Source organism: Tasmannia lanceolata, unplaced genomic scaffold (genome assembly GCF_043159265.1).
Source record: "Tasmannia lanceolata isolate RefF3 unplaced genomic scaffold, GAP_Taslan_0.1 ptg000008l, whole genome shotgun sequence".
NCBI classification, from domain to species: domain Eukaryota; kingdom Viridiplantae; phylum Streptophyta; class Magnoliopsida; order Canellales; family Winteraceae; genus Tasmannia; species Tasmannia lanceolata.
The window spans coordinates 6179447-6203247 of record NW_027518685.1 but is presented as its reverse complement, the minus strand read 5'-3'; the positions used below and the strand labels follow the sequence as shown (position 1 = coordinate 6203247).

Below are 23801 nucleotides of genomic sequence, written 5' to 3'. Positions count from 1 at the left end.
CGACAAGTAAATCGAGCTGTTACTTTCTCTTCTTTTTCACCTACTTTTTCCATAAAACTCCATCTTCGAGAGTTAAGACCATCCATTTAGAGCAAATACCCATCAATCTGGAGTGGGGCCATAAGCAAAGTACCCAAAAAATAAAATAAATCAAATGATCCTCATCGTTTGATTAGTTGATCTCCTTGTAGTAGACGACTTTTGGTTCGTGCTCAAAAGCAAGCTAATGCTCAAATGGTTAGGAATATGTAAGTTGTGCCGTGACCCATCTAAGGGGTGGCCATGTGCACGGATGGGAAGACAGCTTATATACTGAGTTTCCATATATTGTTTGTAAAATGAATCATGACACATTTACACTTGAACAATTTCAAAACCATTACATTTTCAAGCAAGATAATAGACATATATTTACGTGTCGATCTCTCAGTGTCCCAATCACCAAACCCTATGGATAGCTACCCCCTATTGCACGAGTACGTCTTCGGATTGAACCCCACGCTGGGATTCGACAAATGGCTCATAATGTAGGTGCAACACGTGTTAACACATCACGGTGAAGAAAAATACCGAAAAGCTCAAATGGCCCACGGCGCATTGTATATATATATATATATATATATATATATATATATATATATATATATATATATATATAAAAAGAGAATTCAAATAGCTATTACAGACCCAGCACATCAATAGAACTATAAAAAGAAGCAAAAAAATCCCAAGGCATCCGAGCCTCACCGAGCCCCCGCAGAGGTCTCAGTAACTGTAGGAGCTTCCGGGGCAACCGCCGGATCCTCGACCGGTCTCGTGGTATCCACTGGCTCCGGCAAAAGATCCTCTGGAACGACTTCGTCGGCCTCGTGCACCAACTTCTCAAAAGCGAAGGAATGATCAACCTCGCGAACGCGCCGCCGACATTCGACGAAAGCAACTATCTCGATATCCAAGCTAAACGAGGCTGCGGCCTTAAAAAACTCCTCGGAATCTCGCCATTCCTCCCGCACTTTCACCATCTCCTCAGCGAAAGTTTGTTGGGTCACCACTAAGTTATTTTTCGCACGATTCCTCCCATCCTCGGCCAGCTGGAGTCCCCCCCGGAGTTGAGAAACGGTGTCGTCGAGCGCCGCCTTTTCGGCTTGGGCCTTCTCCAGGTCCTCACTTAGCTTGCGAACTCGGTCCTTGAAAGCACCGATCTCGGACTCGTCCTCAACCATGTACTGCAGCATCTTCCTGGCGTAACTTTGAGCCTACAAAAGCCCCCGCCACAAGCAAACCATTAGAGAATTGTCGCGTGCAGTCTCACAGGCAACAAAAAAGGGAAAACGCAAGCGGAAAAGCCAGTCACTCGGTACTTACGCAGGACATCGACTGAAGGTACCGGGGCCCAGGGCCCTGTGAGGGAAGCTTTCTAACTCAGCCTCATCACCAGGAAGGGCGGTCATCAACCCAAGCTCCACTCTGACCCGGGGATTCCCAAGGACACCATCCTCAGCGCCGATCTTCCAGTCAGGCTTAAACAGTTCTCCTTGCGTCCGGTAGCAGTGCGGGGAAAACTCCATTTGCTCCAGAAACAGCTTGGTCATAACCGACCCTTCCAGCCGACTCGACATGTCCTCCGCGAAGGCGGCAGGAGGACGGGCACCACGGCCGGCTTTCCCCTGTTTAGTGCCAGAAGGGGCAACCCTCTTGGCAGGAGGCTCCAACTCCCGGAGAGGAGACCTAGTTGTACCCCTCTCTCCGACCGATCGACCGGAAGAGCTAGACGGCGCGGATGGGGGAAGCCTAGTTTGCGACCAGTCTTTCCTGGCCACGGCCATAAAGCCGGAAGGAATCTTCTGACGGCTAGCCGGACCCTTCGCCGCCGTTGCCACAACCCCCTTTCCCCTACCAGCATCACCAGAAGAAGACATACCTGCAGCCAAAAACAAAAGATCAACAACAACTCAAAGCAAAGAAAACGACAGCTAAAAAAAAATGGGGGGACAAACCTAGGGAAAAAGGCTCACCGCGATGACTGGCGTAACTCTCCCCCACCTCCTCGCCCGTGCAGCGGGCCCTCCTCTCCATAGCACCCAGCAAACCGAGCCTCCTCAGAGGCGAGCTTCTCCAAGTCAAACTTATTACAGTCGGACTCGTCGGGGAGGGATTTCCTTCGCCACTCAACACAGCGCCTCCAAGAACGGGAGAAGCCCCAACCAGCATCCGACGGGGGAATAATAAACACGTACTCCTCTTTCCACTTCTTAATGGAAGAAGGCAAGTTCGCCGCGATCTTCACCTGAGGACGCTGGGTCAGGTACAACCAGCTGTCCTCCCCCTTCACCAATGGGCTAAGAGCAACGTAACTCCGAAGCAGAGGAAGGGTAGGCTGAATCTTCTGAAGACCCGCTTTGGCCACAAAGGCCAAGAGGGTACGCCAACTATTGGGCGCCAGTTGGGAGGGGGCCACCCGGTAAAACTCGAGGGCCTATACTATGGTACCCAAGAGCGGAAACCTAATCCCCGCCCGGAAAGCCTCCACGTAAAAGGCTACCTCTTCCTCCGTAACGCCCTCGTACACCCCATCCCCAAAAGAAGGAACCCTAATCCCGTAATCCTCTGGAATATGAAACTCCCTCCTAATCCTCTCCGCCGCCCCTTCTTCCAAAGTACTCCTACAGCACGCCACCCGACCAGGGCGGATAACGGCACCGGACCGAATGTCCCTAATCTCGACCTCGCGAGCAGAAGAAACTCGAGTGAGAGACTCAAAGGGAGCGGCCCCCAACGATGATCCAGAAGCCCTGGAGCTATCTTCCAACTCCTTGGGCAGCTGTTCATCTCGAGAGCCGCCGCCCCCGCCCTTTACCAACCGCCTCATTTTCCTTGGCGGAGCCCTCTTCACTACTTCTACTGACTCGGTAGACGGACTCTGAGAACCGGTCGCGACAGGCATCGTAAAATAACCAAATGTCAGACGAAATAAAAAGCACAGAACTCACCGAGGCGGACAAACGAGGAAGGGCAAAAACCAGAGAGAAGTTGGTGAAGAGCAGCACTTAGAGAAATCGCCGCAGAAGGAAGCCCACTTCAACCGAGGAAGACGAAGAAATAAGACAAGAATGAAATCCCCAAAAAGGCCTTAAAAAGAGCTAGGGTTTCGACACGCGTCGATTAATCTCCCTCCCTGTCTAATCGGATGGGACGTGCACACGTAGCGCCGATTGAGGAACTCGAGGGAACCGCTAAAAATCGAAGCGTCATTCCCCCCCGACTGAAAAGACGTTGCTACCCCTACCGCTAAATACCCAACAAGCCATCCCTATAGCATCCCCACCTAATGAAGGGAAGGGCTCGAATTTCGAACCACCTGCGCATGCACAGTTTCGAACCCTCGCCACCTAGTGAAAGGAAGGGCTCGGATTTCGAACCAACCGCGCGTGCCCAGCTTCGAATCCTCTCCTCCTGGCCAAAGGAAGGGCTCGGACTTCAAATCGCCCGCGCTGGCCCAATTTCAACCCCTCCCCACCTAATGAAAAGGAAGGGTCCGGAGAGGGGAAACCAAGCAAAGGGATCCGACCTCAAAGCCACTAGAGGAAAAATACGCGTCCGGACCCAGAGTCACGGCACGAGAGCTCGACAACGAACCCAACAGGCAGAGGAAACTAAACGCGCTAGGTAAAGGCTCGGAACCCCTCGCAGGTTCGGGCAAAGCGTCACAATTCCTCAGAACAAGAAAAATATATACCAAACATAGTGAAAAAGCAACCAAACAGATGAAAAAAACAGCATAAGAAACATGGCACAAACTCATAAAAACCATCTATTCACATCGTTTTGGCCTACAGGCCTACAAAAAAGGGGGGGCGATAAGAAACCAAACATAGGGCACGCAAGCCCCAAAATCCCCGACAAGAAAGGGGAAGAAAGGAAAAAGAAACAGGAAAGTAGGAGAAGCCAGAAACTAATCAGAAGAAGACTCCTCTCCCGAAGGGTCCCCCTCCTCTTCTCAGGAGCTCTCCAGCAAAGGGTCCACATCGTATTCAAGCAGCTGCTCGTTGAGGGAGTGAACCTTTATCTGCAAGGCCTCGTTCTCCCGCTGCAAATCCTCAATCTCTTTACCCATCTTCGAAACCTGGCCACACAGTTCCATCCCCTGATGATAGGCCGGGGAGAAAAAAGACCACTCCCTAGCGACACGGGAGCGAGATGACTTGTCCTTCCTAGGCAAGGAGGAAAGACGAAGGGGGGGAAAGCCCGAGGAAGGGCCCGAGTCCCTCCTAGCCCTTTTCCGGCAGGCCGTAAGGTCCTCCTCCGAGTCGGAGGACAGGTCGGGGTCACTCGACGATTCCTGGGAAAGAGGGGCTTTGCCCCTAACCCGCAAAGGGGAACCAGACATGTTGCTGAAAAAAGGGAAAAGGTGCGGAAACACCTATCTCGGAAAAAAAGCAATGACAGAACGCCGAGATGGTCTTCCTTTTTAAGCTCGAAGGAGAAACCCTTGTGTCTCAAAACAAGGCGACCCACCCGACACGTGTCTCCGACTGGAACATAATGACGCTACCATTTCCCAGGGATAACCGCCGGATAAAACGGCACGTCTCCTCGTACTCCGGAGCCCCATAAATGCCCGCGCCACGGCATCGCTTGACCAGACATTACTCCCTTGGCCCATTCAATGGACCAAAGGAGTAAGGGGGTGTTATGATGAGACATAAATACGGCGCTACTCCCAAATCTCGCCATGTGTCGTCCATGCACCAATGAAGCCTAAACCATCATGAGGAAAGGTGCTGATAAACGACAAGACCATGCGATTGCGACACGTGTCACCTCCTTGCCGTCCAGACCCATCATCACAAATTATGGAATGGATTACTAAGCAAAACCACGCGCGCCATCAAAACAGGGGAACGGCCCAATCCCGCCAAGGAAAGTTTTCTCTTCATAATGATGAAAATATCCGCACGCCACCCCTTAAAAGAAGGAGAAGGGAAGAAGAGAAGAGGATTTCTTTTGGATCTCCCACAAGACAACCAAAAAAGAAAGAGGCAAGACAACAGCAGAGGAGGCCGGGAACTTAATCCTACTCTCCATGTTAGTCCCCTCCGACCCATCCGCTCACACACCAAGAAAAGAATCTGTGCCTTGGCCTTGGTAAACCTAATCGAACCCTCTCCTCTTCTCGTTGTTCTTTATATTGATTGGTCGAAGAATCTGACTTGGGCGTCGAAGTGGTCGTCCGGGACCAACCCTGGACCCCATGACCCCCTTTGTTTGTGATTGCAGACCCCGCGGAGGCTCTCTACGGACTGCGCGATCATAGACCTTGATTCCGACGCCATCATTTATGACTACTCTTTTTACGATACAACAAAAAGGGCGTAGTTCGGGGAAGAAAATGGGCAAATATATCATTGCCCTTCTTTCTTTCATCCAAAGAGTGAATGTGTTCTCCATAAATATATTTCATCCAATGCTCTTTAATCTTAAATATAATTCCATTTGAAAATCGATTTACACCTACAATCAAATCCAATTATGCACATTTAAACGACACTCAGCATAATTTGCCTAACTATTTGCGGACAAGGACCTTTATATGTGCGTTAGAAAGACATGCAACATGTCTTTCTCTCAGTTTGACAAGTGTCGAGCTTCCAAGTGCCTAATCATTCAGCCCCTCTGTTGTATGTTGAGGCCAATAATGTGGACGTGGACAGGTAAATCGAGCTGTTACTTTCTCTTCTTTTTCACCTACTTTTTCCATAAAACTCCATCTTCTCAAATTTTTCACATGTTACGTTTCATCTTTTGTTTTGACTTAATCACCACATGTGTTCTTTGCAGTTTTAGGTAGACGGCTGTGGTGAATAATTTCTCCATATACACCCAAAATGGGTGTATATGTTAAGAATCGAGAGTTAAGACCATCCAATCAGAGCAAATACCCATCAATCTGGAGTGGGGCCATAAGCAAAGTACCCATAAAATAAAATAAATCAAATGATCCTGATCGTTTGATTAGTTGATCTCCTTGTAGTAGACGACTTTTGGTTCGTGCTCAAAAGCAAGCTAATGCTCAAATGGTTAGGAATATGTAAGTTGTGCCATGACCCATCTAAGGGGCCGGTGGCCATGTGCACGGATGGGAAGACAGCTTATATACTGAGTTTCCATATATCGTTTGTAAAATGAATCATGACACATTTACACTGGAACAATTTCAAAACCATTACATTTAATTTTCAAGCAAGATAATAGACATATTCACGTGTCCATCTCTCAGTGTCCCAATCACCAAACCCTATGGATAGCTACCCCCCTATTGCACGAGTCTTCGGATTGAACCCCACGCTGGGATTCGACAAATGGCTCATAATGTAGGTGCAACACGTGTTAACACCTCAGTGGGAAAAGGACCCAAATATGACAATTCATGAATAATGTATCCCATCCTTATCTTCATCAACGTTGGTGTAAAATAGACAGACAGCCCCAAGAGTTACATTTTTTGTATTCTTCTATTCTTCATTTAGCCCCTCCTCCCTGTCGACAAAAGAAATGGACTCATTTAAGACCCTAAAACCCTTCTGACAAAAGAAATGGATTTAGAACGTGCCTTGTCTAAAGATCCTTAATCATACCCTAAATACTTATATAGCCTTTAAAGGGTCATACCCTAAAAACTTATGGATTGAAGGCTTTAGAGGATTGTCTAAAGACCCTAAATCAGACCCTAAAAAGGTTATGGGAGAAAGATCTAACGTGTTCCCCACAGGCATGTTACCTAAATAGGATTTCTAGTTACCATCTATGGGATTAAAGAAACTTGAGTTATGCTATTTAAACTGATACATTGGAAATTGATTTGTTACATATGATTCCTGATAGTTTCTTCAAAACTAAGTAATTACAAACCCAGAACAAAAGGTAAGTTGTTCTATGCCTACTTTTGGCCTTTGACAAGGATTTGAATAATTATTCTCGAATCAATTCAATTATAGGCACCAACAGAGAGAATCAAAGGAGAAAGCAAAGAAACATATCCCAAATAAATTCGGTCTATGCCTAAAGTAACAAACTCCAACGAACGAATATGCACAGAGCGAATCAAAGAACAAAGTACTTTTCAAAAGCTGAACAAAGGCCTCGAGAATTACAGCCAAATGACCAAATTACCCTTGAAATTCTCAAGTTTGTTCAAGACAAACGGAAAATTCAGCTTGGGCTTTCGGTCATAATGCTGAAGGAAAATTCATGTGTACAATAATAGTAAGGGAACGTCTAAAGAGAGAAGCTGAAACAGGAGAACACCTGGGTCCAAAATCAGCTTCGGCTCGGCTCGGTCAGCTGAAGAGCCGAGCTAAACCGATGATCTGAAGAAAGAAGCTCGGTTAGACTGCTCATGGCTCTGATCTGCATCTGCAAAGCAGCAATGTAATCGGTCGCTTCTTCTAGAAGCACCGGAAAAGAAATTTTCCGGCAACCGGGAACTAACCGTCCGAGAACCCGCACCTTCCTCTGTATCACCGGCGTCCTCTTCTCCGGCGATTTCAAGATCTCATCTATCAGTTTCTTTGATCCCGGTTTCTTACTTCTCTTCCTGATTTTCAAACTTAGCCGGCTCGACAAAATCGCTCGGCTCCATCTCGTCCGTCCCTTCGCCGTGATCGCCAGGATTCGATCGGCAGCTTGCCGGACGGCTCGTCCGGCCGTCGGAGTCCTCATCGCTGCCGTTTTCCCCCGCACGTGCTTCAGAGCTTCTAGAAGCTTCGAGGAGTAGTTTCTCCGTTCGATCTCCGTTTTCCACCGTGAATCGCTTTTTCTCTTACATGCTCTCATTTTTTCGAAATTCGAGATCGAAGACGCCATAGATCCAGAGATTTTTGAACAAAAATAAAAGAATCTTTACAGTTTCAATATATTTTCACAGCAAGATGAGAGGAAGAAAGAGAAAGAGAGGACTTATAGAATTTGAATGAGAAGCAACAAATTTCAGATCTGTATTTCCTCTTTCTCCGGGAAAAAAAAAATCTGATCCGATGAGAGCGTTATGAATAAGACGAAAATTTCGTCATATTGATTACTTCATAAGAGAGAGAAAATCTACCACTCCTTCAAACGAAAACCTAGAGAGAGATACCTTATCGGATCTGAATTGATAAAGAACGAATTTCGGATCCTCTTTTCCTCCTCCTCCGGGAAAAAAAAAAAAAAAACTGATCTAAAATTTTTAGAAGCAATGGAAGAAAACCAGAGAGAGAGAGATTTAGAAATTATCGGTCAGAGGAAGAGGGTCTTTAAAGCAGTCACGAGAAACAGAACGTACCTTCCTTATTCTAACCAATAATAACCACCCACATGAGGGAACCGTTAATATCGTCACCTTGTATTTTAATAATCCCACCCCTTTTGAGTATTTTAATCAGGTGATGACATGGGAGCAGCTTATTGGCCCAACCTTATGAGGTGGTTTCCACTAATTTGCTACATGGTGGGACCCATTTTTATTTGTTTTCTTTCCAATGATTAGTGGGAAAATGAGGAAAAGCTTGTACAAAACGCATGTGGTTGTTTCCACTCCACTTGCTATCGTTTCTCCTTTGTTTTTTTTATTTTCTACTTGTTGCCTTTTTCCTTTCTCCATAAGAAACATTTCCAATTTAGTTCCTTTTTTGTTGTCTACTTCTTGGCTTTTTCTTCTTCTAAAAGAAGTGGCTGCGTTTCTTCCACATTTCCTCCAAACATTAGATTTTCTTAGATTAGGAGGATGATAGATAGATAGATGTGAAGAGGAATGCTTGAATTGGTTGTAGTGGCTCCTACCCTTTGAATGATCAGAACCGTCCATCCTAACATCAAACAATATATACTTTTCCTCATTGACAACAATGTATTCTTACATATTTGGATTGTATGATTAGTGTGATTTTTAGGCTATCAGAGCAAGATATATCAAATGGGCGGTTCAGATCATTCAGGGCTGAGTGATCTGTTACGCCATACTGCACGGAGGTCGCCCAACTGAAGCATTCCTCTAGATAAATATTTAGGCCCCATTCGTTTGAGATTGTGACATCCGAATGTTAGCCCCAAACCTATTATCAGACTCACATTTAAATGTAATTTTGAGGCCAATAATATGTTTTGGGCTTACAATTGGTTGTCACAATCTGAAACGAACGGGCCCTTATTGTTTTGAGATTCTTATATTTGACCCCACCATGTGATGTGAACTTTATTTAAACCATTCATCTAGCGAGCTTTGTCATAAAGACCCCACATGCCAAATGTTGCACTCGGACAATGATCCTAATTCCTAACCATAGTTATAAAATTATTTTACTAATTGAATGATTTTTTAAAATCCCGACTTTTTAATAATTAAAAAAATTCCATATCCAAAATAAATACGGATTTTCTGAATTAAATCCAATTTTTTTTATTGAATGGAGTGCAAATTGGATGAATAGTTTGTTCATTTCTCATATATTATTGGGATTTTCTAGCCTCCTTCTTCACGCTCCGTCCTTTGCAAGTGATGACAGCAGCATATGTTGACTTTTGCTTTATTCATTTAATTAATCTGACATGACTGTCATCACTTGCAAAGGACAGAGCGCGGAGGTGCTCCTGAGAAGGAGGGTAGAAATTTAGGGTTAATAAAAAGAGGGTTTTCATTGAAAACAAAACTCACATGTTTTTTGGTAGGTAAGCTAATTAAACCCCCGGCCTCTATAGGTCAAAGACCACCCAAAAAACAAAACTCACATCCTGTACTTTATCCAATACTCCATGCGTTTTGTTGTGTTTTTATAAGAAAATAAATAAGTAGATAAAGTATAGATATAGTTGTGGTAAATTAAAAAAGCAATGCTTCTTTTCTATAAAATTTCCCTAATTCTTCCCGTATTTTCTATACGAACAGCTCAAGTACGAATTCCTAACCATTTTTATCAAAGAAATTAGGTTTGAACGATTGCTTAGTTTAAGATAAACACTCATTTGCAAGTCACTCAAGAGGGTGATTAGATTTATGAGTGCTACTTTTAGACTAGGACGTACCATGGTGGGCCCACTTATGAACAGTAGGGATGATGTTATCACCAAAACAGTGGGTCCCAACCCAAAGCACCACGAGGGTTTCGTTTGCGTTTATCTCACAGTCTCAATAGAAGTGAAACCTCCTCAGTTCATCATGTGGGATTTGCTAGGCAATTTTGCGGAAACCCATTTCGTCTGACTTTTGCATGAGAGAACAGCCACACATGCTCACTTTTTAGCAGATAATTCATCTGTTGTGGCTGTTCTCTCCTGCAAAAGTCAGTCGCGAAATGGCTTCCCGCAAGATTGCCTAGCAAATCCCTTATCATGTTATATAAGACCCATCCCTTCTCATAAAAATGTAAAATTAAAATAATAAATCCCTAAGTTTGATTTATATTAGGTAGATAGGCTGTCGTCTATCTTTAAAACTTACTAAAAATTAATTAATTATTAATCACTTCCGCCTTTTCTTGTTCAAAACGCATCCTCCCTGGCCTCTCTTTCTCATCCTTTTCCTCCAACTTGCTTACATAAAATAATCTAACTGGGAAAAATGCTAGAAAAATTGGCCATTATTGTCGAGCAACTTATCCAATCTCTTTTCAAGATGTTAATTTATAGATGTAAAACTTGCTTTCCTGAAAGCCTCTGTTACTTTCATCTATCTTTTAATGATAAAATGAATTTTAAATGTAAAGAGATAAAGTATTTTAGACATGCTTTAAGACAAAGTTCCTGGTGATATCTCAAAGATTAGTAGATTGTTCTTGTCCCTAACACAAGCAAAACATTCTCTAGTTTTATATTAGGAAGGGTTTCTCTAACCATTTCTTATGATGTAATCATATTATTATTATTATGTCTGCCACAGTTAGTGACCATGTCCTTCTCCTAGAACCTAACAATTAGGCTCGCGGCTCGCCCATTGTTGTCAATATGATCTAAGCCCATCTAAGCCGTTCATCCGATAACTTTCGTCGTCACTTAACCACAATTAAGTTCCTAAGAGGAGGTTTCCATCTCACCACTGCCTTTGCTTTGGAAGTCCTGCATCTCAAAATCCTGTCCCAATTCCTTAGGATGATGTCTATGGGGTAATCACTGTGAATCTGATTGATTATCTTATGGGCAATTTAATTAGAGTGGAGCATTTGCCCTCAGAGATGTGTGAGTCCTCTCCATCCAAATAATCTATATGACAGCAAAAGAAGTAAGATGTCATAAATTTAGACCGAGAGAACCAATACCTGCTACCCCCCAACTCCAAAGTATCTCTTGAATCGAATTTCGAAAATCCCAATTGATCTTATACTAGTTAGGAGATGATCCTAGATGCACTATGTGATACGGATTCCTCCACTGATGAGTAAAGATAGCCTTTGTTTGCCAAGTGAAAGTGTCAAGCTTTGAGCCTGTCATAAGTGTTGATTCTAATGTGAATTAATGTCCACCAAAAAACTTGAACTGATGGTCTGGCGTCCAAGATCATCGATCGGGATTCTCCAATCTACAAAGATTATTAGTATATCAAGAAACTTAGCGTAGGAAAGGTTCTTATACAAGTCTATCCCCACACCACCCTTCCCCTCATTTTTTGAAAACACTGATACCCACATATTTTTAATCCTTGCAATCTTAAAGAGGGCTTGGAAATTCATAGGACGACGGAATGATACCTAACCACCATCATTCCAAAACCTCACACTATTCCCATAGCCCACCCATAGTCTACTCCTAAATCTAGTCCTCTTGGTAAAAAAAATGTCAGAGATAGAGAAAATGGACCTACACGCCCATGAGCCTCGAATTCTACCAACTCTTCCTACTTCCCATTTGTCCTTAGTCTGCCTATAAAATGTGAGGGTTCACAACCAATTCGATTCCATAAAATGAAAAATAAAACAATAATATGCTCACACTCAACTCTCTCTCTCTCTCTTGAATGGTTACATTAATGGACGACGATCACCATTTCTTGCACAGAAAAATATGAAGCCACATGACACTATTTATGAAATGGAAATTGAGAATCATAGGCTGATAAGGTATGGAAGGAAAAAAACAGCATGCGGTATAGCTATTTTGGGTTGAAGATATTTGAAATTAATTTGGCACTTTATACTAAACATTCAGATGAGATGCATATCCTGTGAGGGGAAGCGGGTGCAACGACTAACAATATTCATTCAATCAAAATTTGGAGAAGAGTACTATTATCAGAGTCTTCGTATCCTTTAGACTTCCATATAAACCACACAAAAAAATCCACACAGAAGCACGACAGCAAAAGCAAAAGCAAAAGACATGAAATACCTTGTTCAATAGTTATTAGGCTTGAAATCATGAGTATGATGGGATCTCACTATTTAGAAAGCCCCATAAATTCGCTCCTAGATTTAGAATATTTGCTGTAGAAAAATCCGACAGGCAAAAACAGATCCCATCAGACACAAATAAGTAAAAAGAAACAAATCAGAAGATGCACCCGACGAGATTTTCCGTGGTATGACCAAAACGCCTACATCCACGGGTGAGATCACACGAGAAAGCAAAAATATAATAATTACAATGGGATTAAAGCGAAACCCGCAAACCACAACCTTCCACTTCGTCTTCTCATCTAAGACCGTACACAAGAACAAAGAGGAAAAACAGACCCACTCTGAATTTCTCACTACAAGAGAAAACCCCAAGAAGAAATCTCTCTCTCTCTCTCTCTCTCTCTCTCTCTCTCTCTCTCTCTCTCTCTCTCTCTCTCTCTCCAATATATACGTAGAATTTTTCAAAGCTCAAGACCTAGCTATAGTCTAACTAGGAGACCCATAGACTAGCTCTCCTCTTTCACTCCTAGTTCAACTAGGTACTATACTCCTAACAATCCTAGTTATAATACGTAACTAACAACGAGAAGCCCAAATTGACTTAGAAACAAGACAAAACTTAACACTTGCATTGTCTATCTATTTATGCGCAAGTCTCTGAAACACCTCCACACTGTGTACAATTGGGTTCTTACGAAGCCCTCAGACTAGTTCATTCCAAAATTCTCAGAACGCAATCCTCCAAGCACAGACAACATTGGTAGTCCTTTACCTATTCCTTTTCAGGCTTGTCGTTGTCAACTTCCAGAACACACTTCAGGTGAACTTCATAGTTCATACCACAGTCAATGCACTCGTAGGCCCATCCAACAACCTGCTCGTCACACTCATAACAGATGAAAGGGCCTCAGCTTGCCGACACCAGATTCAGTATATGAAGATGATCTACATTGTTGTGCAGATGGGGTTTTTATTCTATCAGGATATTGTGTCAAAGGAGTTATGTATTTGCCCATGGATACAGTAGACATGAGTGTACTAGCTCATAGAGGCAGTGAAAGCTGTTGGGAGTCGACGACTCTGCTCACTGAGAGAGAGAGAGAGAGCACATGGCTATGGCAATTGTTGCTTAAGATGACAGTTGCAGAAGTTGAGGATGAGTTATTTGATCGTGAGATGAGGAAAGGGAAATGGTTAGGTTTGGGATTTTAGAAGTTGAGAGGAAGAGTTTTGGGTTCACGAGCAGAGAGAATAAAAGAGCGCTTTCTACAGAGGGACTTTTGACACTATTCATTCAAATGAGGAAACAAACGGTCCTACTACCCACACAAATAAATAAATAATTAAAAATTAACAGGTGTAGAATAGGGAATTGGATGCTAAGTGTAATATAAAGAGTACAATTATCAAAATAAGGGAGTGTTGATACCATTTCCTTAGATTTCTATACATATAGCAGTTGGTATTTCCACTTGTTTTAGTAATTTTTACCATTTCTTTCATTTAAAATATGCCCATGTTTTGAACAACTAATTGCAAGTTATAAGAATAATTAAGGAACGATCTACCAGGGTGGCAATCCAAATCGATAGATGGTGGAACACTGTAACATTGGTGTTCCTCATTCTATTACAATGGGGTTGTAAAAAAAATATGTTACCACGGGAAAATTGCTATTCCATGGTTTTGGTTTTCCATTCCCACCTCTTCTAGCTTCACATCTGCAACCAAATAAAAAATTTGTCAGTAATCTTACCTAGCCAACATCCCCGAGGAGAATGAAATCACTGTAAGGAAAAGATAAACAAAAGTGGGTGCAGATGCAGTCATTTTCAGAGACAACAACAAATAAAAAAGGTAGCTGAAGTACCATCTCTCTCCCATCCAATGGACACAGTTTGGAATCTCTAGTATCCAAAATTGAATGTTCTGGAAGATCTCCATGGCACTCAGCTGGTTGAATGCATTTATCCTGCTTAGAACGTGACTTAGATGCTTTTTTCTTCTCTCTCTGATTCGGGAGAGTATCATCCCCACAAAAAGTCTCAACATCCTCACCTATTGTTCCTAAAATTTCTTCTGGACGAGTCTTAGCTTTACTCCTAGGCTTTCTGGACCTCATCCTTGAAGGATCATTACTGCAATTACCACATAAGTAAATAACAACACACATCTAAAAGGGAAACCTGGACTTCTATTCAATCACGCACAAACAAAAGATTTCATTTCCTCATTAAAGTAAACAAAGATAAAGCATGTATATAAATAAAAGAAGTTAATCAAAATAATAGACGCTTCAATTATGTAGCGGTTATGAATGAAGGAATATCAGGATAAAGTTAATCCAACTTACCAAGAGGGAATCTGCTTCTCGGAATTTGGCATATCCCTGAACATTTAAAGTGAATGACACCAATCGAAATATCAATTTGCTGAGAAAAAATGTAATTCAAGTTATGTCCAAGGAAAATGTCGTAAGAAAAATTACCGTGGTTTTTTCTTTTGTTTCCTTTTAGCATTCTCATTTCCAGTTTCAGAAAGACTATTTATCTCTGGTGCAAGAGTAAAGTCATTAGGGCCAAGAGTAGGCCGCTCCTCCTTCCGCTCTACAAAGTTGCTTATAAGAGCAGTTCTCTGTATCTTCATAGCTGCCTTTACCAAGGGCACTTCATGTGGAAGTAAAACCTTCCATCTCCTGAATAGTCAAAACACGAGAAACTAAATGATGCCGTTTTTGCTTTTTAGCAGGAGAAAGAACTAGTTTTTATTTGCCTTTTCTTGTTTTTTTCTGTTTATATTTTTTTGACAAAAAAAAATACTCATTAGCGGATAATACGTATAATACGTACCTCCTGCACTGGCTGTCGGTACGTGGAGGCACAAATGCCGCAACCTTGGACCAGCAACGTCCATGTTGAGAGATTGCTTCTTTCAACTTATAATCCTCCTCTTCTGTCCATTTTTCCAGATTTAAAGATGGATCTAAAACGTTGAGCCACCTGTCACCAGACTCAATCCACTCATTTAATCAAACCCAATTGTGGTTAAATTTTGAGTTGATCTGATATTCATTTTACCTTTCCCTACATTGAACTTGAGTTCTGCCAGGAACAAACTGAGCTATTTTCATCCATTGTTTTGGTCCAAAAAGCATCACAGCTATTTTTAAACGTTTGTCTTCATCCACAGACCATCTCCCTACCCTTTTTATAGAAGGGTGCAGTGTTTTCCACCATCTGCATTCAATAGGGTCCGCATAATCAGATTGGATGGAAAAAAGTACATGAGCTGGCCAAAGGTACACGGCTATCATAAAAACCAGTATCATGGAATCCAAGTGTTTTTCTCATACACAAATGATTTTCCATAGAATGGCATGAAAAGTAAACTATTTTCTACCAGGATTTTTACTACTATTTTCGTAACAGGTACAATATACACAATTACACTCAACCAACTAGCCTTATTAAGGGTTGTCATTATTCAAGGTAAAAAAGAACACCACACATAGCCAATCCTAAATTTAAAATGCTACTGACCTATTAGAACACTGATGACCTACCCTGCCTTCCAGATTAGAAGCTAACAGCTGCCAATCACCCTCACCCAAAGCTTCCACAACTGCACGAAGTTGAGCATCTTCATCTTCTGTCCATTCTCTTCTCAAAATATTTGCATTAAGACTTCGTTGATAACGAGCCAAGCACTGAAAAGGGGTTCTATTTGTTCCCAATGAAGTTGCAATTTCGATCCAGTTATAAATCCCCCTCTGCTCGGCAATAAATAACAGTTTTTTGTCCTCGAGTTTGGTCCATGGATTATGGTTGATCATGGGATCTTCAATGTTCAACCACCTGCAAGTAAGACCTCCAAAAGAGGGAAAAAAGGTAACTAAAAAAATTCATTCAAGCACGGACAAATTCAGATAGCAACAAAGCATATATGAAAAAATCTAGGGACGTGATAGAATATTGAAGGAACAAGAAGAGAACCATGAATCTACAGCCATTGAGCAAAATTTCCATATTGGAAAACTTAGTACAATTTCATTTAGTAAAGTAATTTGTTATGCAGGTGACACTCCTATTTTGAGTCACAAAATTCCCTTATTTCTTGCACCTTCCTAACTGCGTTTGGGTCTGTTTGGCTGCACAAAAGCCAAGATGGCTTAGGGTTTTGCTTGGCATTTAAGTGCCATGTCAGCAAAACCCCTTATTTGGTTGCCAATATAGCATTGAAATACATGGAGACTACCAGGATGTCTCTTAGTTAATCATTGCTTGTTTGTTGATGTGTCACCCTTGTCTCCTCTAAATAAAATCCATGCAAGAAATCCAAGCCAAAAACTTGCATGGATTTCTTGGGAATTATGTTCTCCCTCTCTCCCTATATATATATATATATATGAGGAAAGTGTCTCTAGTCGGTTAACTAGAGAACCTTCTCTAGTCCGCTGACCAAAAACAAAGTGGGCCCACGTTGTTTGGATGATCCAAAGCATTCATTTGATGGGCCCTAACATAGATAGGGTGTGCTCAAAAAATCAGCTCCATAGGATCATCTTAACCGTTGGATTTGTGGAGGTTAAAAATGGACAGATTTGTGGAGGTTTATACACGTCCATTTTAACCTCCACAAATCGAAGGGTTAGAATGATCCTATGGAGATGACTTTTTGGCTACACCCTATCTATGTCAGGGCCCATCAAATAAATGACTTGGATCATCCAAACAACGTGGGCCCACTGTGTTTTTGGGAACACCCTATCTATAGGGTTTATACGCGTCCATTTTAACCTCCGCAAATCTAAGGATTAGGATGATCCTACGGAGATGATTTTTTGGGCACACCCTATCTATGTCAGAGCCCATCAAATGAATGATTTGGATCATCCAAACAACATGGGGCCCACTATGTTTTTGGTCGGCGGACTAGAGAAGGTTCTCTAGCCGACCGATATATATATATATATATATATATATATATATAGCAGAAGAGAAAAGGAGAGAATTATTTGAATTTCTCCCAAAATTCTATGAGAATTAACATCACTTTTTTTGACTTTTTTTAACAAAGGCACCCATTCAACCCACATATTTTCAATCCTACCCCCTCCTTTATACTTTCTAACAAAGGCACCCATTAAAGCCACATAATTTCAATCCTACCCCCCTCCTTTATGCTTTTTTAACTATGGAAACCTCTATAGATTGGAGGGCTAGGATCAGCCTATGGAAATGATCTTACGGGCACAACCTATTGATGTTGTGTTCCATCACATGGACGGTTTGGATCAACCGATGATGTGGTCCGTACAATTTTTTGTCGGCCCGTGCATCGCACAAGGTTATTTACTAGTGTGTGTGTGTGTGTGTGTGTGTGTGTATTCATAATGAGACTCCCTACCGCTACTCTACAAAGTTTACAACCACACACTACTTATCACTATTCTACGAGGTAAATTCCATGTAAATCCAATGGTTGTGTCTCATCCCTCTTGACTACTTACGCCACTACAAGGTAAATACCTACAACCAAACAAAGCCCTTTCAGTGGGTGTTCGTTTTGCTCACTAAAATAAAATGTACCGGTGTTTTGTCTGTTTCTGTGTTATGCTCCAGAGAAGGCGCTGCAACCAATGATTTGTTTTTTAAATAGTTCTGAACTTTGAAACATGAGAAATATTCAGAAAAAAATTCAACAAAATTTAACAAATAAACATTTTATTGCTTGAAACATCAACCATGGTGCAACACATTAATAGAACTCATCACTCATCATACCAAATGCCTCTTTCTAATCACCACTTTGATGGAAGGAAAGAGTCCTCCCCTTGGAGTAGAATGTGATGGAGGAAGAGATTGCACAGGAAAATGAAATGGAAACCTTGTCTTCAAGCTTTAGTAGGGTTTTAGCGAAGAAATGAGTTTTGCAAAATTAGAGAAATGAATAGTTTTGATGTGTTTTGTTTTTCAAAATTAGAGAAATGAACGGTTGTGACTTTGATGTATTTTTAACCCTCCCATTTGTTTGGGAGGGCTAAAAGACATAAAAGACCCTTCAAACATTCATAAAATGGTCACTAAATGTGCTTTAAAATGAAATTTTTGAAAGAAAATTACAAATCTGGAATGATTTAGGATTTTCTGTCTGAATCTGTCCAGAATAGGTTCTTTCGCCTGGTTTCATCCATATCAAAAGAAATTGAATGAGACTCAACGAAACAGACTGGATCAAAACAAATTTCTAAATGAAATATTTCTTTCGTGTTTATTTCTTTTGTGTTTGTGTTTATGAAAAATTAGGAAGATAAGATGTTAGATCTTTGTAGGGGTTTAGAATTCCCACTTTTTTGTATCAACAGAGGCTAACGATATTGTGAATTCATTCGCAAAGGAGGGTTTATATAGGATTAGGAATGCTTTAGCCTGGCACGATCATTGTAGTCCGTCCCTTCTATAATTTGTGGCAATCTTTTTTATCTTTTTTTTCCAATAAATTAGTATTATCTCTCAAAAAAAATTAAAAAAATAAAGAAAGAAAGAAAGAAAGAGCAGAATATAACAAATTTATCAATAAATCAATGGGGGATGAAATGGTAGTTCCAACTCCAAAAGAAGATGATGATGCACGAAAGTAAAAGAAGAAACAATAGACAACGGATATCCATGCTTACTTCTCAACAAACAAGTGTTACCTTGATTGACATTCTGCACCAGAATGACCCATAACATACATGGAAGCCAACCGCTCCCAATCAACCCGAGGTAGGAATGATCTAATATTTTCAGGTGTGATTTCAAGATTGGCAATCGATGAAACACTGCTATCTAAAGAAATTGAATCCCCTGAAGATCCCTTTGAATCACTGTCAAGGAAACATGAATAAAAAAACATACGAATAATAGAAAGCTAAACGAAAAATATTTCCAAAATAGCATACCTATAGCCTTCCATTGACTTTTGTAGGAACATTTCTTGAAATTGCTGTTTTATTCCCTTTGCAAGATCCTCCTTCTCTATCTTTGACCAAGGCTGCTTAGGCAATGAGATAGGGAATTTTTCAATTACCATCTTATAATTGGGAACATGAGAATTTTCATTTGGGCCAAAATGTAAGCCATAAACCTTCTTATCTTTGACCTGCAATACCCGATATACTATTGTCATCTAATGCAACATAATGTTAAGAGAATTCATTATTTCAGTTTTAAGAAAAATCAAAGAAAAACACATATGTCAAGACACTTCATTATTTTACATAAGTACTTTCAACAATATAAATAAATAAAAATAAAAAACTTGCATCAAATTAACACTCCAAATGAACAAGTTCAGCAAGAGACAATATCGTTTGTAACTGAACATGAAAAGCAGACCCATAAAGGCAATGAGTTATATGAAAATAGCATAATTGCCCGTATAAATTAAAGAGAAAAACTATACGATTAAAACATATTTCCAGCGTAATAGTTTTAAGATAAAGATACAAGTCAATTTATATAGCTCAAAATGCGATTACTACTGAAGTTCAAAAATATAGAATCCAGAAAGGAGCTCCAACATGCACCAAAGTAGGCAATAGCAAAACTGCGTAAGGTTATAGAGGGATAAATGGATGCAGTGAGTCAGTGACATCTAAAGAAATTTGGAAAACACTACTCCAGCATGGTTAGTAAAGAATGTAATCTTTTAACTAATTTGTATAGCAAAATGTCAAAATTTGGAAAACACTACTCCAGCATGGTTAGTAAAGAATGTAATCATTTAACTAATTTGTATAGCAAAATGTCAAAAATACAACCTTCACAATGTTAGAAATCCTCGCTTTAGGAAGTGAGATTAACTGAACATGAGGATTGTTTTGCTGGCTTAAAAGCCTCCCCACCTTCCTTTTGCAGGAAACCTGTAAATCCACGAGGCATTTAACATGCCTCTTTAATTCCTTGTTCACCTCAATCCTTGCTTCGATCTTTATCAGCTTAGTCCTTATAACTTTCTGACATGACCTGTTCTTCTTAATGGCATCAATGAACATCTGTGCAGGCCGTGCGAATGTAGAATTGTTGAGTGGGTCCACAGATAAATTGCATGTTGGATACTCTTCAACCTTGACCCCACCATTACTGTGTTCTCCAAAAAAAGTATTAGAAGTGCCTCTTGTTGTTATGCTTGTTGCACAGTGCAATTCAGTTTTATGTAAACACTTTTCATTGTTCCTCTTCAAGGCATCTGCATAAACATATGCAAACAATGAACAAGAGAGCTCCATGCAATGTGTGTCTCAGGAGATGTGGAGCGGCTTTAAAAAAAAAGAAAAAAAAAAGAAATCACAGGACAAAAAAGTAAAAGAAACCGGTGCCCAACCTTTAACACCAAATAAATGATATGATGTGAACATAGGAATAAGACCCAAAATGAACAAACATGGGATGCTTCCGCAACATGCATCAAAAAAAATTATAATATAAATCAGTATAGTTTGGGCTTAATGTTAAAGGTTAGAGGGTTGATCTGAATGTTAGAGGGTTGATCTTAACCCTGTATAGATCGGAGGGTTAGGATCAACCAACGGAAATAATTTTTGGAGCACAACCTATTTAGACTGTGGCCCATCTAATGGACGGTTTGGATCATCTTATGATGTGGGCCATACCGTACTTTGAATAAAGTGAGAAGTGCCCTCATCAAAATACAGTAGTGCTGATAACATTTCCCTAGCTAAATCGGCTTTTGATATTAATGTGGTTGCTAGTAATATTTTTAGTAGTTATCTATATTCAGTAGGAGATGGAGATTTGATATGACTCTTAGCATAATGGCTACTCTTAGAATAGTAAGCTATTATTTAATTAGGAAGTAGATTTCAGTAGGATTCTTATTATGTAGGAAAGTTATGTAGGATTATGGGATATAAATAAGTTGTAATCTTCTATTTCATCAATGGAGAAATTATTCTAGAAATTGTGTTTCTGCACAAAGGAGGACCGATCCCTCCCTCAAAGTGGATCAAGGGGCCGATCTTCCTTCTAAGAAGATCAATCCCGTTACAAACTGATTCGGGTTCATAACAATTGGTATCAGAGCAGCACGATCTGTTATTATGTCGAAGAAAATTGAAGGAGCAATGGATCAGCGGGATGAGAATATAAGAGAAATCTTAAGGCATCTAGCTTCTATGAAGGCCAAGTTCAATGAGTTAGCAATATCGTTTGGCGTGAAGTCAGCAGAACCTCCATGTCTACCTCCATGTCTGATGGAAGAGTTCAGTTAAAGCACCGTCGAAGAAAGCTTGGACAATGAAAAAGGAAAGACGAAACGGAAAAGGGAGAGAAAGAAGAAGAGAAAACAAAAGCATATAGAAGAAAAAGGCGAAGAAGCCACAAAAAAAAGGTCGTCGCCAAAGAGTCTACCGTTCCTCTCAACCTATCCAATGCCATCGAAAAGATTCTCACCCACATAAATTCGTGTATCAACATCGCAATCATTCCAAAACAACACATCAAAAGTTCTTTGATTAAAAACACGAGGCGATCGATTTAAAGATGGAGCTGCCTCAACCCTTGATGAGGTCATACGGGATGGTGACTAATTACAAGGCAAAGAAAGGACAACAAGGAGTGAGAAAGAACAAAGAAAAAGATAAGAGATAAGAAATTTGGAAAGTCTTGCGCAAGATTATCTCCTCAAATAGTCATTGCATAATCTCCAACCTTGAGGACAAGGTTGATTTCAAGGCGGGTGGAATGATACATACCTAGATAGATGGGTCCCACTTAGGATTTAGCAATATCTAAAGGGAAATGATAAATGCGCCCCTTTTCATCACTTGGGATACCCAACTGCAATGTACGTGGCAATCAAATCCGTTGAATCTTTCTGATGTGAGGTACATCAGCCCCTCTGCAGTCATAATGACACACTGCTGCTGGGTGTCCATAGTGATGAAAAGGGGCGCATTTATCATTTCCCTATTTAAATTGGCTCTTGATATTAATGTGGTTGCTGATAATATTTTTAGTAGTTATTTACATTCAGTAGGAGATGGAGATTTGACAGGACTGTTAGCATATTGGCTACTCTTAGAATAGTAAGCTATTATTTAATTAGGAAGTAGATTTCAACAGGATTCTTATTATGTAGGAAAGTTATGTAATATTATGGTATATAAATAAGTTGTAATCTCCTATTTCATGAGAAATTATTCTAGAAATTGTGTTTCTGCACAAAGGAAGACCGATCCTTCCCTTGACGTGGATCAAGGGGCCGATCTTCCCTCTCATGTTACAAACCGATTCAGGTTCGTAACACACTATTAAACCAAACACTCGCAAACAATAAAGCTTTGTGAAAGAATTCATAATCAGTAAAATGTTCTGCTTTCGGTATGATGCAAGCACATGCTCAGAGTGTCTGTTCACTGATATTTTTGGATGGATTTTCAGATGGGTTTCACTGACATTACCTTCAGAATTGGAGGCGGAGGCACCATCGATCTCCTTTTTAGGAGTTTTCACAGCTAAGTTGCAAGCTCTTTTTAGGGCTTCCATGACTTCATTGAAAGCGTTATCGTCCCACTGAGAAGAGAACTGCGCCATTGAAGAGGGAGATTAGTTCGGATTGTTCTTCTTTTAGGGTTTCTAGGGTTTAGAGTTTGGTTCTCGAAGGGGAAGAAGAGGTTCTGAATGCTTTTGTGATGTTCATGAAACACCATTTCAGGAGTTACATGTTTCTACAAGTCCTTTTTGAATGCTGTTGGAAAAATTACCCTCTCGTCTCGTGTTAGTGAGTTTTTTACTGTTTTTTGTGGGAACAACAAAATAGACACACTTTTTAGGGTTTAAGAAATGCGGGTGATTGGATGATCCTAGCCCTCGATTAGGGATTGGGTGGTACACTTTACCCTTTTTGTCTTATATAGCATAGAAAAATGCAAAAGAATGTGCCGATGTGGCTGTTAGTATGTTATCCGAACAAGAGTTGATTCGATCTCTGGCCTAATTGCTTCAAGGCTATTTTGATTCAATGATCTTGACCCTTGATCATTCAATTTTGCACTACTTTTATCTTACTCGTGGGATGTCCGTTTGGGATGGGAGCATACTTCTTCACGTTGCATAAGATCAATCAAGATCATGGGTTTTGATTTCACAAGCAATGTACACTGTTGGGACCAAAAATATTGGCTCTAACAGTTGATCTCTGCGATGACTTTGGCCACAGTCCTCTTAAGACTTATTAGCTAGGAACTTAGGAGAGAACATAACCTTGGATAGGATAGAATGGAAGAAAATAATCTACGTAGAAAAATCCAACTAGAACCAAGATTAGCGCCGGGTAGATCTTTTTTACTTTCATTATGAATTTTTATTTTTTTTTAAAGAATTCATTTTAGCCGACCCCAACTAGCTTGGGACAAAGGTTTTGTTGAGTTGAGTTGAG

General features: G+C 40.8%; 3 protein-coding genes across 3 annotated transcripts; all 3 read right to left on the bottom strand.

Moving 5' to 3' along the window:
• Positions 1–685: 685 nt before the first annotated feature.
• Positions 686–2023, bottom strand: LOC143882615 (uncharacterized). The gene is made up of 2 exons (XM_077386081.1): positions 1366–2023; positions 686–1256 (listed from the first exon to the last, which is right to left on the bottom strand). Exons 1-2 carry the CDS (start codon positions 1372–1374, stop codon positions 744–746), a joined length of 522 nt encoding a protein of 173 aa, XP_077242196.1. The 5' UTR covers positions 1375–2023; the 3' UTR covers positions 686–743.
• Positions 2024–7098: 5075 nt separating this feature from the next.
• LOC143882614 (transcription factor bHLH148-like) lies at positions 7099–8271 on the bottom strand. The gene has a single exon (XM_077386080.1). The coding sequence runs from the start codon at positions 7861–7863 to the stop codon at positions 7318–7320; it is 546 nt and encodes a 181-aa protein (XP_077242195.1). The 5' UTR covers positions 7864–8271; the 3' UTR covers positions 7099–7317.
• A 5560-nt stretch (positions 8272–13831) lies between these two features.
• On the bottom strand, positions 13832–23129 carry LOC143882613 (uncharacterized). The gene is made up of 11 exons (XM_077386079.1): positions 22825–23129; positions 20164–20591; positions 19303–19502; positions 19057–19227; positions 15899–16213; positions 15437–15595; positions 15209–15358; positions 14848–15054; positions 14713–14748; positions 14230–14497; positions 13832–14080 (listed from the first exon to the last, which is right to left on the bottom strand). Exons 1-11 carry the CDS (start codon positions 22955–22957, stop codon positions 14075–14077), a joined length of 2073 nt encoding a protein of 690 aa, XP_077242194.1. The 5' UTR covers positions 22958–23129; the 3' UTR covers positions 13832–14074.
• Positions 23130–23801: the final 672 nt, after the last annotated feature.